Source organism: Psammomys obesus, unplaced genomic scaffold (genome assembly GCF_907164565.1).
Source record: "Psammomys obesus unplaced genomic scaffold, mPsaObe1.curated_primary_1811, whole genome shotgun sequence".
NCBI classification, from domain to species: domain Eukaryota; kingdom Metazoa; phylum Chordata; class Mammalia; order Rodentia; family Muridae; genus Psammomys; species Psammomys obesus.
The window spans coordinates 10,397,813-10,415,310 of NW_026585987.1; the positions used below are offsets into that span (position 1 = coordinate 10,397,813).

Consider the following 17,498-nt stretch of genomic DNA (forward strand, 5'->3'; position numbering starts at 1 on the left):
GATAGATAGATAGATAGATAGATAGATAGATAGATAGATAGATAGATAGGTGAGAGAGAGGGTCAGTAAATCTTCCAAATAGGCCTACAGCTCCTACCTCTCATAATAAAGTAGACTAGTTGAGAAGAGGAAAATATCAGAAGGAATGAGAAGTGGAGAAGAGAGGCTGATGGGGTGAGATGATCAAAACACATTGTATTTAGGTAGGAAAATATTATAATGAAACTGTTATTATTTACATTTTACACATGTTAATAAAACATTTAAAATAAGCTATCTTTAGGGTCTATAGATGCCACAGGACTTTTTTTATTAATTACACTTTATACATTTTGTATCCTCCCATAAACCCCCCCTCCTCCCCTCCCGATTCCACCCTCCCTTCCCTTTCTTCGTGCATGCCCCTCCCCAAGTCCACTGATAGGGGAGGTCCTCCTATCCTTCCTTCTGATCTTAGTCTATCAGTTCTCATCAAAAGTGGCTGCATTGTCATCATCTGATGCCACAGGACTTTAACTGGTCCTTTTGTTTCAATGGGCTTCTATTCTCTTTAAGTATTCTATTCTCTTTAAGAACAGATTCTGTCATGCATGCTAACATACTGGCTCAAGCACCTCACATCCAGACATGGACACTCCAACCAGCCACTGTTGGCACTGAGACCAAACCAAGTGACTTGTTTTCTGCAGTTCAACAGCCATATCAGGGCATGTAGGCTTAGGTTTTTCACCAAACCTACTTTATTTGGTGTTCTTAAACACCTTTACCTCCCTTCCAACTCCTTCCCATCCCACCCCCCACCTTAGGTAAGAGATTTATAGGGAAAAAGGCTGTAGACCTCTTTTATCTACTTCATGCTGGTTAAGGTTGATGGGTCTTAGGGGGTTACCAAACTCAGTTGTCAGGATACCAGCAGATACCAGCAGTCCAGCCCAAAGGTCAATACCAAGCAATAACATGAAGTCAGTAAAAGCCACAAGACTCAGTTGGATTGCTCCAAGAAGTTCTCTGGAACATTTCTCTCTGCAAAGTCAAATGTCAAAGCATGAAGATCATCACAGTGATGCCGATCCAAAAAGCAATGTCTCACTATGCTTAGGCCAATATATATCTCCTCTGCTCAGAGTCCACCCAGAGATGTTCTCAGCTGGCTGAAGTCACACCCGTCGCATGAGAAATCTCACAGCAAAATATCACGTGCCCTCTCGCAAGCCAACCGGGGCAAAACATCACATGCCCAGCTTGCAGCAAAACATCACACGACAAAACTGAGTCTTCAAGGAAATCAGAAACTTCCACTTCAAGGACATATAGGCTTAGTCTTGGTGTGAAGGTTCACAAGCTGGTGTAACAATATGCTTAAGTACATGGAGTGAAATCTTGTAGCCCACTCATGGAAATCATAGATAAATATATTTTTATTTTAACTTTTTTCTAAGCAGCTTTTATTTTTATATACATGTCTGTCATATATATATATATGTGAAAATCTTTACACATAATGGAGAGTATTCAAAATTGTTTTTGTAACAAAAATATAATATAATCTAAAACTTCAAGTGTGAGAGGATTGCTTAAGACCATTGCACATTTGTTAATTGATTCATTCAGTAAAACTACAGAAATTATTCATAAAACACTGCAAAACCATTTATAATATGAGAGCATTAAACAAAAAAATGAAATTACAGGCTTTAGATTAAAACATGCATTTTTAAATGCATAGAAAAAAGACTGACAGATATTATATAAATAATTCTCAATGAGTGCCTTTCACTGAAATAAGTTAACCAACATTTTTTTTTTTTTTTTTTTTTTTTAAAGATTTATTTCTTTATTATTTATACAGTATTCAGCCTATGTGTGTGCCTACATGCCAGAAGAGGGCAACAGATCTCATTATAGATGATTATGGGCCACCATGTGGTTGCTGGGGATCGAACTCAGAACCTTTGGAAGAACAGCCAGTACTCTCAACCTCTGAGCCATCTCCCCAGCCCGTTAACCAACATTTACATTATTTTACTTTTTAATATTTTCCGTGTTTTATGTAATGAGATTTTAAAAACCCATACATTATGTGCAATATCTTAGACTGTTCCTGTTTAGGTGTGTTGTTATCTGTAGATTCACATACAATTGGACAGATCAATGGCTAACAAAAGTCACAATCCATAAAGATGTTGGCAAACTAAGGAGCTGTTGGAGCTGCAATGAAAACAAGGAAGTTAGAGTTCTATAATTTACAGGTAATAAAATAAATGTATATAAAATGCTAATAGGCGTTTGTGTTGTTTTCAAAACAGTCAGCATGAGAAGGGACTTCATAAGCTGTCTGCTAATGAAACAATTTAACCAGGTAAGTAATTCAATTAATTTAACAAATCTTTATTTGTAGCCTGCTATATTCCAAGTGCCTGGTATACAAACATAAATATGACAAGGTCTGTCTTCAAAAGGAAGTATATGCTATGTCATGCTGTGGCTTTATGATGTAGGTTCTTTAAAAACTGTCCAAAGATTAAAATTTTTTGTATGTTTCATTTGTACTAGTGAAAATGTTAAGTTTAAATGCCAAAGAATTTTAGCTAATTTAAAGGATAAAAATTTGCAATTAGATATTGAAGACTTAAAAATTAAATAACTCCTGTTCACAAAACTCATGTTAATTCAGATGACAAAACCAAAATAGATTAGAGGAAGGCTCCAGCTTTGCAGAAGTGAGTCCGTTGGCCACGACCACTAATGCCTGCTGTGGTCAGAAGCAATGTAACGTTCACTGTGAAATGGTGATTACCAGCAAAACCAGAACAACCAATCTCTTCTGTTAGATGTTTCAACACTAACTTGAAAAGCAAAATATACAGAAGATATATTTGTAGAAGGTTTTTTTTTTTTAAATACACTTGTCCAATAAGCCCAAATGATAAAATAATAGAGAACTAAAGTAGCAAATGATCTGGGCAGAGAGAAAAGAGTACCGTGTGCCATCATGAAAGGCAGCCCAGAAGCTGCACTCTGGGCTAACAGAGGCTGACAGACAGAGGCATGGCACGCTTAGTGGCTGTAAGACAAAGTATAGAAAGGACAAGCTGAGTTTGGGCTCACTTTAGCCCAGTGGTTCCTAGGAGCTTTTCTTCCTTTTTTTATTATTATCATTTATTACAATTTATTCAATTTGTATCCTGGCTGTGGCCCCCTCCCTCATCTCCTCCCAATCCCACCCTGCCTCTTGTCCACCTATATCCCTCTGCTAGTCCACTGAGCTTTTTAACTACACACAAACTCCAAAATTCAGACTCAACTCATATTTCTGGGGCCCAGGGATCAGTATTTTGAAGAGAATTTTCCCAAATAGTTTTGATGTTCTGGCTATGATAGTTTGTGTTCTGGTGCTTTGATGTGACCCCTGGTTAACCAACCACAGGACTGAACAACAGATGATTTTCTCAAGATGAGAAAAGTGATCATTTTAGACGTTGTTCAGTGATATGTCAAATGTCATAATTTATTTGGATAATCAGACTGAATTTAGAAGTAAGGATCATGCGTTTTTCATGTCTGAGTAATATTAAGTAACTATTTCATGAGTGAGTGGATGAATGAATACGGATGAATGAATGAAAAATTTGAAAGCACTTAAATTCCTCGGCCAATAGATAAGATGATAACCAAAAGAGAGTTATTATAATAAAAGAATGGCAGATATCAGCAAATGCCTTCCTGTCACGTGCTTCACATAGTAAGTCACCTCATACTCACGCCAGTGTCACAAGCAGACCTAATTGTCCTAAATAGGTAGCTGAGGCCAAAGATCACTAGCAAAGCGTGGAATCTGGAACCGTGAATATTTGATGTTGTGCTTGTACAGGTAGATGCTTAACTATGTATGAACAAGCACCATAGCAATGAACCCTGGCTCAAATTGCTGAGCAGAATTCCAGCTTCAGATGCACTCTACTGGATCAGAACTGGCATGTGATTTAATTAAGATATTTACCTAGCTACAGATTAGAGCTTTTAACAGTAATCAGACAGGTGGACCAACATCTGATGTTTCTGCAAAATAATTTGACTCTTCTCATGTAGGATTTCTTTCTGGATGAAGGAGCAAAGAAAACATGTCCTGTTTGACTTTCTTTTGAAATAGGAAATACAGCTAACTGCCTCCTAAAAGATGACTTTCTTACTCTTCGTTCTTTCTCTGTTTACATCATCAGTTACTTTTTGCTTTAATTTTATGGAGATTATCCAAAAAGGAATCTTTACATGATGCTATGCATCATGCAGAATAGCAGATTATACCATTTGGAGATTCAATATTATGACTGATCTGAAAAGGATGGTCTAGGTAACATCCTACTGAACACCAGAAAAGAGCCAGACACCAAACAGCAATTTTAAGAAGTTAAAAAAAAAAAGACAAATAACAATGTATTCCCTCATTTGTGGAATCTAGATTTTAAAAGAGTAAAGAGGACAAGGACCAGCAAGAGAAGGAACCAGGTAGCTGGCCGGATGGGTCAGAAAGTGAAGGCCCATGCCGCCAATACGGCTGAACTGACTTTAAAGGCCAGGACCCACATGGTGGGAGAGAAAAAGCAGCCTCCAAAAACCATCCTCTGTCCTCACAGAGGACACAGACACCATGGCTTTGTCTCCTGTGAAAGCCCAAATACACACAGATAAAGTAAATGCAATTTTTGGCCTTGAATTTGGAAAAGGGAAGAAGCAAGTATATAATTTGGAAATAGATATGATCAAAGTACATAATACAAATGTGTAAAAATGTCATAATAGTTTATTTTTAAAAAATACATAGATGCATCAATAAAAAAGTAAAACAAATGAATAGTACATTTTACATAATCTCCTCTATTCCAGTCCTAATATAAACCTTCAGTTTAAAAAAGAAATGTTTAGCTGCCCCAAGGAGGAAATAGGGAACCATTTTTTATCATTCAGAAATACTGACATAAATAAACAAGATAAGCACATTAATTGCTTTGGGAAACCAGAAACTGGATCTTCTGAGCTCTGTATTTGAGCATAACCAAAGGAAACTGACCTAACAGTCTGACATATATCGCCAACTGGAAACACAGCTGGATTGTCCTACCCTTCCAACACATCTACTTTGTCATTTCATATGCAAAAGCCGTGCACCCTAGACATGCTTCCCATTTTACCCCCATTGTGTGTCAGTGACCTTTTATCTTCAAGCCTGAAATGCACTGTTACAATTTTCTGTGCAGGATCCACAACTCCTTTCTCTGAACTGCTTATTCAGTTGCGGTGCATTTGTGACTCTAAAATACAAGGTTTTAATACCTGCCCACTTGGATCTATGTGTAAGGGTGCCAAAAACCCCAGCATTTGTTCTGGGCATCTAAAAACTTTGCATCTGGTTTGGATATGTACTGGTGATGTTCTGAAATTTCCCATGTTAGTCTCTAAATTGTTCAGAAACAAACAAAAGAGGGGAAATGAGCCACAAATTTTCTCTAGCTGGTTTTAAATCTTTAAGACTGGCTCACGGCTTTCTGGTAGATCTCTTGAGGTATCTGAGAGAGTAGTTAGAGATTTGGGAAGGTCTTTCTGACTCATTCATGAAAAAAAAAAAAAAAAACACAGGCTGATGAAATCACTCAATAGTATGGGATTTCTCTTATGAGCCCAGAGTCCTGAGTTCAACATCTGCTGCCATCGATGAAAGATAGTCACGTCCGCATGGGCCAGGAGGTGGTTCTGAAGGTGACAGAACTGGGCAGGACTGCCTGGAGGAAACAGCCATCTTCCCCTGAGTATGCTAACACATCATATAATGATTTTCTTGTCCATTACTCTATTTTCATTCCTTGAGTCTCTCAGCACTTTGCTCTCTATCTTATTCTGAATTTTAAAATGAAAGATAAAGGGGAAGTGAACAATGATAAAAACAGTTCAAAGTCAGAACTCAAAAAAAAAAAAAAATCAAAGTCAGAACTCAGTCTGTAAAACAAGTTTCTGCAACAAACCACCAAACCTCAGCAGAAAAACACTACCAAGCAAGGAAAAATCTCCTGTCAAAGTCAGATTCCGTGAAAGAACACAGTTTTGGAATCAAGGCTAAATAAATGTGCTCTCTGAGAAAGGTCTGAGCAGACCACCCCTGGGCTCCTAGAACAGCTCACAATGCGCCCAGCGTATCGTCCAGAGTTTTCGTTTCACAATCAGCTGAGCACAAAGAATGCTCTTACTTTCTCCTTTTGTTTCCTTAATTGCTACCTTGAACTCTTTTTATTCATCCTTGACCTGCAACATAACGCTTCACAATAAAGATTTATTGAACTAATCCTGTCTGGAGGCTCCCCTATTAAATATAGGTTTTGAAAAACACTACATGTAAGTGGGAACACCTACTTATATGAGCACAGGTTAGTTGGAATGCCTGATTCATAGGCAATTCACACAGCAAACTGATGCTTTCGGTGTGTATTTTAAGGAGAATGTTTAGTTTATGGTATTCCAGTAGCAGATGTCAAGTATTACCCTCAATGTATTTATTGTTTTGTTGTTTTTTTTCTTTTTTGTATTTTATTTTTTTCTTATCAGTTACATTTTATTAACTCTGTAACCCAGCCATGTCCCGATCCCTCATTCCCTCCCAGTCCCCCCTCCCTCCCTCATCTCTACTGTGCCCCTTTCCCAGTCCACTGATAGGGGGGACCTCCTCCCCATTCATCTGATCCTGTTTTATCAGGTATCCTCAGGACTGGCTGCAAAGCTCTCCTCTGTGGCCTAACAGGACTGCTCCTCCCTTGGGGGGTGGGGAGGCCAAAGAGCCAGCCATTGAGTTCCTGTTAGAAATAGTCCTTGTTCCCCTCACTATGGGAAACCAATTGGTTACTGAGCTACCACAGGCTACATCTGAGCAGAGGTTCTGGGTTACATTCATACATGGTCCTTGGTTGCATGTCAGTCTCAGAAAAGACCCTGTGCCCAGATATCTTTGGTCCTTGTGGAGCTCCTATCCTTTCCTCATCAGTCTAACTCCCCTTCTTTCTTATGATTCCCTGTACTCTGCCAGAGGTTTGGTCATGAGTCTTTGATTTGAAAACACTGCTAGTTAGAGTCTTTCCAATGCGCTCAGTAAACTCCTGTCAATGTTCAATGCGCATCCCATCTGTCTTTCAAAACGAGGATTGATCATCTTACCCCATGTCCACTCTCTTGATTATCTTTTTTAGGTGTATAGATTTCATTATGTTTATTATATCTTATAGGTCTATATAAGTGAGTATATACCATGTTTGTCTTTCTCCTTCTGGGATATTTCACTCAAGATGATCTTTTCTAGATCCCACCATTTGCCTGCAAATTTCATGATTTTCTCATTTTTGATTGCTGAGTAGTATTCCATTGTGTAAAAATACCACAATTTCTGTACCCATTCCTCCGTTGATGGACATCTGGGTTGTTTCCAGGTTCTGGCTATTACAAATAAAGCTGCTATAAACATGGTTGAGCAAATATCCCTTTTGTGTACTTGAGCAAACTTTGGGTATATACCTATTGTTTTGTTTTTAACTCACACTTACTGTCACAGTCTTTCCTTACTCACTTAAGAATTATTTTAATTATGTGTTGTGGGTATGCGCGAGTGTGAGCATGTCAGATATCCTGGAGCTCTAGTTACAGGCAGTTGTAAGCTCCCCAGAATGGGTAATGAGAACTGGTCTTGGGTTCTTTGTAAGAGTAGCACACACTCTCAGCTTCTGGTCCACCTCTACAGCACCCTCCCCTTGTTAACCTTCTACCAAAAAAAAATTAAAATGAGTGGGAAGTAACAACTATGCCTGTTCTACACAATACACATAAAACTATTTTAATTGAGTACCCATAAATATTAGCATCTTTCACATTTAAATTTTTAGCTATAATTTCCACTTTAAGACTGAAGGAAGACAAAAGAATTCCTTTCATTTCCTAACGAACCCAGACTGAGGGGAAAAACTTAAAATATTTTCCATAGTAGCTTCAAGTCAGTAATCTTACATTATTGAACTAACTCTATACTCATTTCCCTAAAACAAAAAAGAATTTTTGAACCAAAAGCATGACACTACAAATTCTGTCATTGTTTAAATTAAGAACTTCAAGTGAGAGAAAGTATTTCTACACATAACCTCTACTTTCATCTCTTCTGCACGTGAGACCACTGTCCAAGTACAGTCATGACAATTATAGCAACCAGAAGAGACATTCCACAGTCAAGATGATGACCATGAGCAAGGAGAGACATCTTTATGGAGCTTTTCTGAGGTGACCACTGAATTATAATATTTATGAAAGAAATATTTTCTTTCTTCTGTAATGAAAAAAAAAATCTACTTACTAAATAGAGGTGAACAGGCAGAGTTGAATCATTTCCGTAACCTCAGCAAACCTGAACCACACAAAATTATAACACTACCTATAAATATCACCGGCTCAGATCCTTAACTAGAACCAAGAAACACTACAAGACCTTGGCAACAGGAATCATGTATTTTCATTGCTTCTGTATGTTCCATTCTCTCACATAATTTCCGAGAAAATGAGAGGAGTTTTTTGCTGCAAAAGTAGAATGAACATCAAAATAAAGAAGACAGTCAAGAGATCATCAGAGCAGCCCCTGCCTCAGTAAACTATGTGCAATTTGTCCAGCTTGAGACTATGCAAAGGTAGAAGTGACGGTTGTGGAGCTCATCTTCTTCAGACCATAACGTTTGCTTTATAGCAAGAACACCCGTACCAGTTCCTCCCCACAGGAACAAACAGCCCAAAGGTGACGAAAACAAAAATCAAAAGCTGGTTCAAGTGGCGTGGACATTCACAAATGACAGACTGTCCCCTTCTACTTTGCCACTCAGTAGAAACCAGAGTTCATAGCCGAGCAATCATGGCTCTTACAAGGGACTTGGGTAAATGTGAACTACAAGAACAGATATCTCCGAGGACAGGGAATTTCCTTCTAGAAACCAGTGCCTATTTTTCCTGGAAACGCAGTCTCCAATAACTCTGTCTCATCTGCAATCACACTTCTGTCATTTTCATTCAGTGGCTCTTCTCCCACAACTTCCAGAAGGTCAGGTTGGCGGCTGGTTGGTGTGTAGGTGGCTGAAGCTTATCTACCAGTTATCTTAAAGGAGCCCAGTTATTGGATGGGCTGTTATTCTTTCTCCATGAAAAAGAAGAGAAATGTACTTGTAAAGTAACATGTGTTTACCTCTCTGCAAATTCCTGTAAGTAGAGATATACTTTCACACATGAATAAAACAGTGTACTATGAGTGGCATCCTGGTTACAAATGGGACTCCCTGGATCCCTTGTTCAAATAAAATCAGTCTAGAAACTAGAAATAAATAAACAGTAACAACTACCAGCAACCATAAACGGTATCATGCAGCTTCAACTCCTGCACTCTGAAGCAGAGGCTGGAGAACTATGATTTTGAGGTGGCTTAAGCTTTATAGTAAGATCCTATCTCAAAAGCCCAATATAACAACCAAAGTGGTGGGGGCCAAAAAGGACACAGGAGCTCTGACAACATTAGAAGCTTTGTACACATAAGCTCCCTCTAATACCACACATCCATGTGAGCTCTGCAATATTATTCCTACTTACAGACCAAGAGAAAGTCTTGAACTCATAACCACTAACTCACATGGAAACAGCCTGCAGCGAACTGCTGTGTGTATCTTCATGGGGTAGAGATGAACAAAATGGGAATAATTCAGTTCCTCTGGCTGAAAGTCCCTTGGCTAAGGAAAACCTGAAGAGTAGCCTATTATGATTCTTTTGCGTCTTTTCTTAAGCTTTGGAAGATTCTGTAAAGCTACTGCCTACAAGATTCATTCACCAATTATCAATTGTGCCCTCCATAGCTAGCTATTCTCATCTTCAACTTTTTAGAGCCCATCATCTTGGCTCTAAAGTTTCCTACAAGTTATATACTCTAGTCATGAGCTAGAGTTCTTCCTCAATGATCAAAGCCCAGTGTGCAGATGGCTCAGTGATTACCAGCACCTGCTTTTGCGGAGGACCCTTCGTCTGCATAGCAATTCACAAGTGTCTCTAATTCCAGCTCCACGGTATCTGACATCCTCTTCTGGTTCTGCGGGCACCAGGTACACACCGGAGACACATACACACATATAGATAAGATATATAAAGAATAGTAAATCAAAAATTTTAATTCAATGTGCCTAGAACACAGATTTTAAATATTTAAAATAGAGCTGAAAAGATGTCCCAGCAATTAAGAATAATGGCTGCTCTTCCAAAGGACCTGGGTTCAGTTTCCAGCACTCGCTTAGCAGCTCACAGTCATCTTTAACTCCAGTCCCAGGAAATTCAGCACCTCCTTTTTGGCCTCCAGTGGTACCATGCACCTATGGAGTACACAGACATACATGCAGACAAAACACCCATACACCAAAAAATATTTTTTAAATAATTTTTAAATACCTCAGCAGGTAATCACCTACCACATGAAATCTGACAACCTCCATTTTATTCTCCAAGCCCATATATAGGTGGAAGAAAAGATGTATAAGTATCACACAAGCTTGCTTTTGTGGAGAATCTAAAACCACTGATCTCATAGAGGATTGAAGGTTACAGGAGGCTGCAAAGAATGGTGACAAGTTAAAGACAGAAAAAGGTAGGTCTGTGGCTGCTAAGTTAGATGGGGGAAAAAAGTCAGTATACTATTGCAAAGGAGAATGCCCATAGTTAACAACAATGTACTGTACATTTGAAAAGCTAAAAGGCTCTAAATAGTTCCACCACAATGAAGACTCAGGGATTTCAAGAGATAGATTTGTTTGAACTTATTAAAACTTACTTTATACTGTAACACACAATCCAGAAACTAATCACCCTTACACTATCCCCCAATGGCTTCCATTTCTTCACAAATTAGAGCCACGAAATCATTTTAATTGGTTATGAATAGCATTTCTTCAAATAGAAGAGAATAAAATCAATAATGCTGATAGTAGCTTCATAATTTTTGCTGATTATGTGGTGCATGTGGTGGTGAAAGAAAATGTATTTCTTAGTGTAGCATCATCAAAACTGCTGGAAAACTTTACTGTAATAACAGCAGAAAAATCCGATAATACTGAGTAAGGTAATTTTAAAATTTTTTAAGTATCTCCAAATTTTGGTCCGAGTCTTTAAAAGTTAGTAGTGAGATGGTAAGCTTTTCCTTCCTTTCAGCAAGGGCAATACTGGAAATATCCTTGCAATCTGTGTTTGCATATACGATTACAGCATCATAGTCTAATACAGCTCTCCTTTAAAAAGAAAGAGAAGAGCTGGTTCTCTGTTGCTAGAAATCAGCCACAGTTCTTTACTCAGTAAGTCTAGCTTCAAATCTACAAACCCAGGCAAATTTCAGACATACCATAGGAGTGACCATACCCAACCTCTCTAAAAAGTGGTTCAAGAACTATTGAATTGTAGTTTCTCGAACACACTCCTGGAAATGTCAGGGTCTTTTTCTTTCTTTTTTATTTTTTTTACAGTGTTACTTTTTTTTCTTTCTTTCTTTGTTTTTTTCTTTCTTTCATCATTTATATTTTATTAACTCTGTATCCCAGCTGTATCCCACTCCTTCAGTCCCTCCCAAACCCTCCCTCCCTCATCTCCTCCCTGCCCCTTTACAAGTCCACTGATTGGGGAGGACCTCCTCCCCTTTTAGCTGACCCTGGTTTATCAGGTATCTTGAGGACTGGCTGCAAAGTCCTCCTCTGTGGCCTAGCAGAGCTGTTCCTCCCTTGGGGGTGGGGAGGTCAAAGAGCCTGCCATTGAGTTCCTGTCAGAAATAGTCCCTTTTCCCCTTACTATGGGAAACCAATTGGTTACTGAGTTACCATGGGCTTCATCCAAGCAGAGGTTCTAGGTTATATCCATACATGGTCCTTGGTGGAGTGTCAGTCTCAGAAAAGACCCCTGTGCCCAGATATATTTGGTCCTTGTGGAGCTCCTATCCATTCCACGTCATACAAACTCTCCCTCCTTTCATAGAGTTCCCTGCACTCTGCCGAAGGTTTGGTTTTGAGTCTTAGTATCTGCTTTGATACACTGCTAGGTAGAGTCTTTCAGGGGCCCTCTGTGGTAGGTTCCTGTCCTGTTACTTGTTTTCTCCTACTTCCAATGCACATCTCATTTGTCTTTCTAAGGAGGATTGATCATCTTATACCGGGTCATCTTTCTTGTTTATCTTCTTTAGGTGTATAGATTTCATTATGTTTATCATATCTTATAGGAATATATGAGTGAGTATATACCATGTGTGTCTTTCTCCTTCTGGGATACTTCACTCAAAATGATCTTTTCTAGATCCCACCATTTGCCTGCAAATTTCATGATTTTCTCATTTTTGATTGCTGAGTAGTATTCCATTGTGTAAAAATACCACAATTTCTGTATCCATTCCTCCGTTGAGGGACATCTGGGTTATTTCCTGGTTCTGACAATTACAAATAAAGCTGCTACAAACATGGCTGAGCAAATGTCGTTGTTGTGTACTTGAGCAAATTTTGGATATATGCCTAGGAGTGGTATAGCTGGGTCTTGAGGAAGCACTATTTCTAATTGTCTGAGCAAATGGTGCTGGTCCAACTGGATGTCTACATGCAGAAAAATGAAAATAGAACCATATTTATCATCCTGCACAAAACTAAAGTCCAAGTAGATCAAAAACCTCAACATAGCCCCTCCGAGCTCATGGTGCGCCTCGGCTGCGCGTTGTTGAGAAAGTATGGAAATTTCATTGATAACCTAAGACTCTTCACCAAGGGAGGAAGCGGTGGAATGGGTTACCCTCGTTTAGGGGGAGAAGGTGGAAAAGGTGGTGATGTCTGGGTTGTAGCCCATAAAAATATGACCTTAAAACTACTTAAAAACAAATATCCTCAGAAATGGTTTGTGGCTGGAGGAGGAGCCAACAGTCGAGTTAGTGCACTGAAGGGCGCCAAAGGTAAAGACTGTGAAATCCCTGTACCTGTGGGTATTTCTGTAACTGGTGAAAATGGTAAAGTTATAGGAGAACTCAATAAAGAAGAAGACAGAATTCTAGTTGCTAAAGGTGGCCTTGGTGGTAAATTACATACAAATTTCTTACCCTTGAAAGGCCAGAAGCAAATAATTCACCTTGACCTAAAAATTATAGCTGATGTAGGTCTAGTAGGATTCCCAAATGCTGGAAAATCCTCCTTACTAAGTCGGGTTTCCCATGCAAAACCTGTGATTGCAGATTATGCATTTACAACGCTAAGGCCTGAAATTGGAAAGATAATGTACAATGATTTCAAACAGATTTCAGTAGCTGATCTCCCAGGTTTGATAGAAGGAGCACATATGAACAAAGGAATGGGCCACAAATTCCTCAAGCATTTAGAGAGAACCAGACAGCTGCTGTTTGTTGTTGATATTTCTGGATTTCAGCTTTCTTCTGTAACTCCATACAGAACAGCATTTGAAACTATAATGCTTCTTACAAAAGAGTTGGAGTTATACAAAGAGGAACTGCAGACAAAACCTGCACTCTTGGCAGTTAATAAGATGGACTTGCCAAATGCCCAAGTTAAACTTCATGAATTGATGAAGCAGCTCCAAGATTTCCTGCAGTTATTTGAAAAAAAAACATGATTCCAGAGAAGGCTGTAGAGTTCCAGCATATCCTCCCCATCTCAACAGTTACTGGTGAAGGGATTGAGGGATTGAAGACCTGTGTAAGGAAGATGCTGGATGAACAGGACCACAAAGAAAATGATGCCTATCATAGGAAACAGTTGCTTAGTTTGCAGATGTCCAGTTCAGCACCTTAGAGGGAGTCACACCAAAGCGTGCTACTGCCATTTCCCGAAAAGGCAGCATTTACATCTAGGAAAGCCTCTTGCTGGGCTGCTTCTTGGTTCTAAGGAAGAAGAAAATCATGTTGTTCAAAACATGGATGATCCTAGAATGCATTATGTTTAAAGGAATCGGGCAGACACAGCAAGACAAATATCATGTGGTCTCACTCACACGTGGAATCTTAAAACAACAAATTAAATCTGAAAAATGTTGATTGTTTATATTATAAACAGGAGCTAGAAAGTTAAGAGATGTTGGTCAAAGATACAAACTTTCAGTGAAACTCTGCAGCTCTGTTTATACTTAGAACAACATCTGCATATTTTGAAAATTTGTTAAAAAGTAGGTTTAAGTGTTCTGGCCACAAAAATAATCTGAGAAAATATGTATTTTAAAACAGCTTGATTTTTTAAAAAACATGTTGTTTCAAAACATGCTGTATATAATAAAGACAAATGTATAATTTTATGTCAATTAAAAAAAAAACCTCAACATAAAACCAGATACTCTAAATCGGTTAGAAGAAAAAGGGGGGAACAGCCTAGAACTCATTGGCACAGGAGACAACTTCCTGAACAGAACACCAACAGCACAGGCTCTAAGAGCAACAATCAATAAAAGGGACCTCATGAAACAGTAAGATCTGGAGAGGACAGGAATTCCACAAGGAGAGGAAGAGAACCAAAAAATCTAAGCACAGGGGTCTTTCCTGAGACTGATACTCCAACCAAGGACTATGCATAGAGATAACCTAAGACCCCTGCACAGATGTAGCCCATCGCAGTTCAGTATCCAAGTGGGTTCCATTGTAACAGAAACAGGGACTGTCTCTGACATGAACTGATTGGCTTGCTCTTTGATCACCTCCCCCTGAGGGGGAAGCAGCATTACCAGGCCACAGAAGAAGACAATGCAGCCACTCCTGATGAGACCCAATTGACTAGGATCAGAAGGAATGAAAAGAAGACCTCCCCTATCAGTTGACTTGGGGAGGGGCATGCGTGCAGAGGGTGGAGGAAGGGAGGGATTGGGATGGGAGGAGGGAGGGAACCACAGGGGGGATACAAAGTGAATAAAGGGTAATTAATAAAGAATTTTAAAAAATAAATGGTACCTCATGAAACTGAATAGCTTCTGTAAAGCAAAAGACACTGTCATCAGAACAAAACGACAGCCTACAGACTGAGAAAGGATCTTCACCAACCCTATATCTGACAGAGGGCTGATATCCAGCATATATAAAGAACTAAAGAAGTTAAAAAGCAATAAATCAATTATTCCAATTAAAAAATGGGGTACAGAGCTAAACAAAGAATTCTCTGTAGAGGAATATCTAATGGCAGAGAAACACTTAAAGAAATGCTCAACATCCTTAGCTATTAGGGAGATGCAAATCAAAACGACCCTGAGATTTCACCTTACACCCATCAAAATGGCTAAGATAAATAACTCAAGTAACAACACATGCTGGAGAGGTTGTGGAAAAAGGAGAACCCTCCTTCATTGCTGGTGGGAATGTAAACTGGTACAATCACTTTGAAATGTCAGTTTTGAGGCACGTGACTTACTAACATATTTGTCCAGAAATATTTGGTAGTTGTTTCACAAAAGAGCTTTTTTCTGTCTTGGTCTTTTCCGGTAATAGTCAGGTTCATGAAGACATGGCCTTCATTGGAGCCACCAGCTGACTTACTCCTTAGCTAGCTGATGCTGCTGGAAAAAGCTGATCGACATCCAACAGATGTGAGCTTATGTCCTGAGGGTGTCACACAAATGCTCCAGGGCATGTGCTTTAGACTCACTGCACTTTCTCTGTTTTCTTCACATACAGATGTGAGGCATTTCCTGCTTTAAGGTCCTTTCATGCTTTTTCTGGATCTATGATCCCATATAATGAATAGTTCTCACATCTGCCCCCAAAGGGTGGGTATTTATGAGGGTAGAATATGGAACACAAGACCATGCCATCCTTTCAGCCACAGAAAAGGTCTTATTATAGAGTTAAGGATGCAGCTCATGTCTAGCATGCTCAGGGTCTGGATTCAAACTTTGGAAAAGAAGAAAGGTTCTATCAAAATTGTTTCATTCATTAAATCTTTCTGTTTTGTTTTGATTATGGTTCCCTGGAAAAAACGAGAATAAATATATAAGCAATCAATTCACTTCAGTTATGTCATGGTAACCTCTACGTGTCATATACAGCTTTACATGCAGGAGTTTTGGGGGTTTTCTTTGGTTTTTGGTTTTTTTTTCATTTTTTTATTTCTCAGTTCAGCATTTCCTCTTTTTAAAATGTATTTTATTATTAATTACAGTTTATTCACTTTGTATCCCAGATGTATCCCCCTCCCTCAGCCCCTCCCAATGCCACCCTCCTTTCCTCTTCTCCTCCCATGCCCCTCTCCAAGTCCACTGATAGGGGAGGTCCTTCTCGCCTTCCCTCTGACCCTAGCCTATCAAGTCTCATCAAGACTGACTGCATTGCCTTCCTCTGTGGCCTGGTAAGGCTGTTCCCCCATTAGGGGGAGGTAATCACAGAGACATGCTGGGGTTTTCTTATGAACAGTAAAGAGGCAGCTGCTGCTATTTTTCCAGTGAGTCTTGCTGCTGAGTTTTCCACTGGACAGTGTTACATAAAGAAATCTGTAAACTTGAAAGCATGCTACAAGATATAAATATCCTTATATACATTAACTGGATGCCATTTTGTTTTCAAAAATCTCTTACTTTATAGCAAAATATTATTTGAAAACCATTATTATCTGTACATATTTTAAAAAACCCACAACTAAAAATATCTATATAACCACTGCAAAAGGAAAAACACTTTGTGTCGACATTTGAATTTCTGTGAAATATATCTCACTAAACACTATTAACTGAAATATCATGCTTCCTCTCAAATAAGGAAGTTCTGAATATCTACACCACTACAAAGTAAAAGGCAGACACTGACACAACTATGACCATATTGATGTGACTCTCAGTCGGCTTCTATTAAACAGCCTGTGACATTCCCAAGGGTAAAACATAGAGCTGTCACATATCTGGTTCCTTCAGGAGAGCCTTAGAAGGACTATACTACAAATTTGCTTAGTGAATAAATTTTGACATGCACTGAACTATGGGAAATAATGCTGACCCCTCTCAGGTAAACAGAGTAGGTGACATTGGTTTACCCTTAAAATGATGGTGTCACTCTAATCCCAGGCTTGCCCTGTTATAATAGTCAGTCACAAACATTCTGCATTTCAATTTCTTCTAAGGTAAGAAATCCTAGAACATTCTCACTTGGGTGCCAGCTTCATCTTCTATGAAAAAGTAGGATAAGTGTAGGCTCTGGGAAATATTTCCTATTCCACCCCTTCACAGGATCTTGGGAGAGCTGCAATGCTTAGAGAAGGAAGACGTCTTTGAAAGGCTGAAGTGAGCACCATGAACATCTTGCCCTGTGAAGACAAAGACACGAAGAAACTTGGCTAACAGACAAGTCTCAAGTGCCAAAAGGTTGGAGAGAGCCTTTCACCCAAATCCTGACTTATCTCAAAACCTAGCAGGCGGATGAACCCTGATGCCTGTTACATCCAGAGATTTAAGAAGATAATTGG

At 39.1% G+C, this 17,498-nt stretch overlaps 1 protein-coding gene across 1 annotated transcript; it reads left to right on the plus strand.

The window, feature by feature from the left end:
- The first annotated feature begins 12,759 nt into the window (after positions 1–12,759).
- On the plus strand, positions 12,760–13,862 carry LOC129671931 (GTP-binding protein 10-like). The gene is given in 2 exon segments (XM_055601105.1): positions 12,760–13,671; positions 13,674–13,862. Coding segments are annotated over 2 exon segments (1,101 nt in total).
- Positions 13,863–17,498: the final 3,636 nt, after the last annotated feature.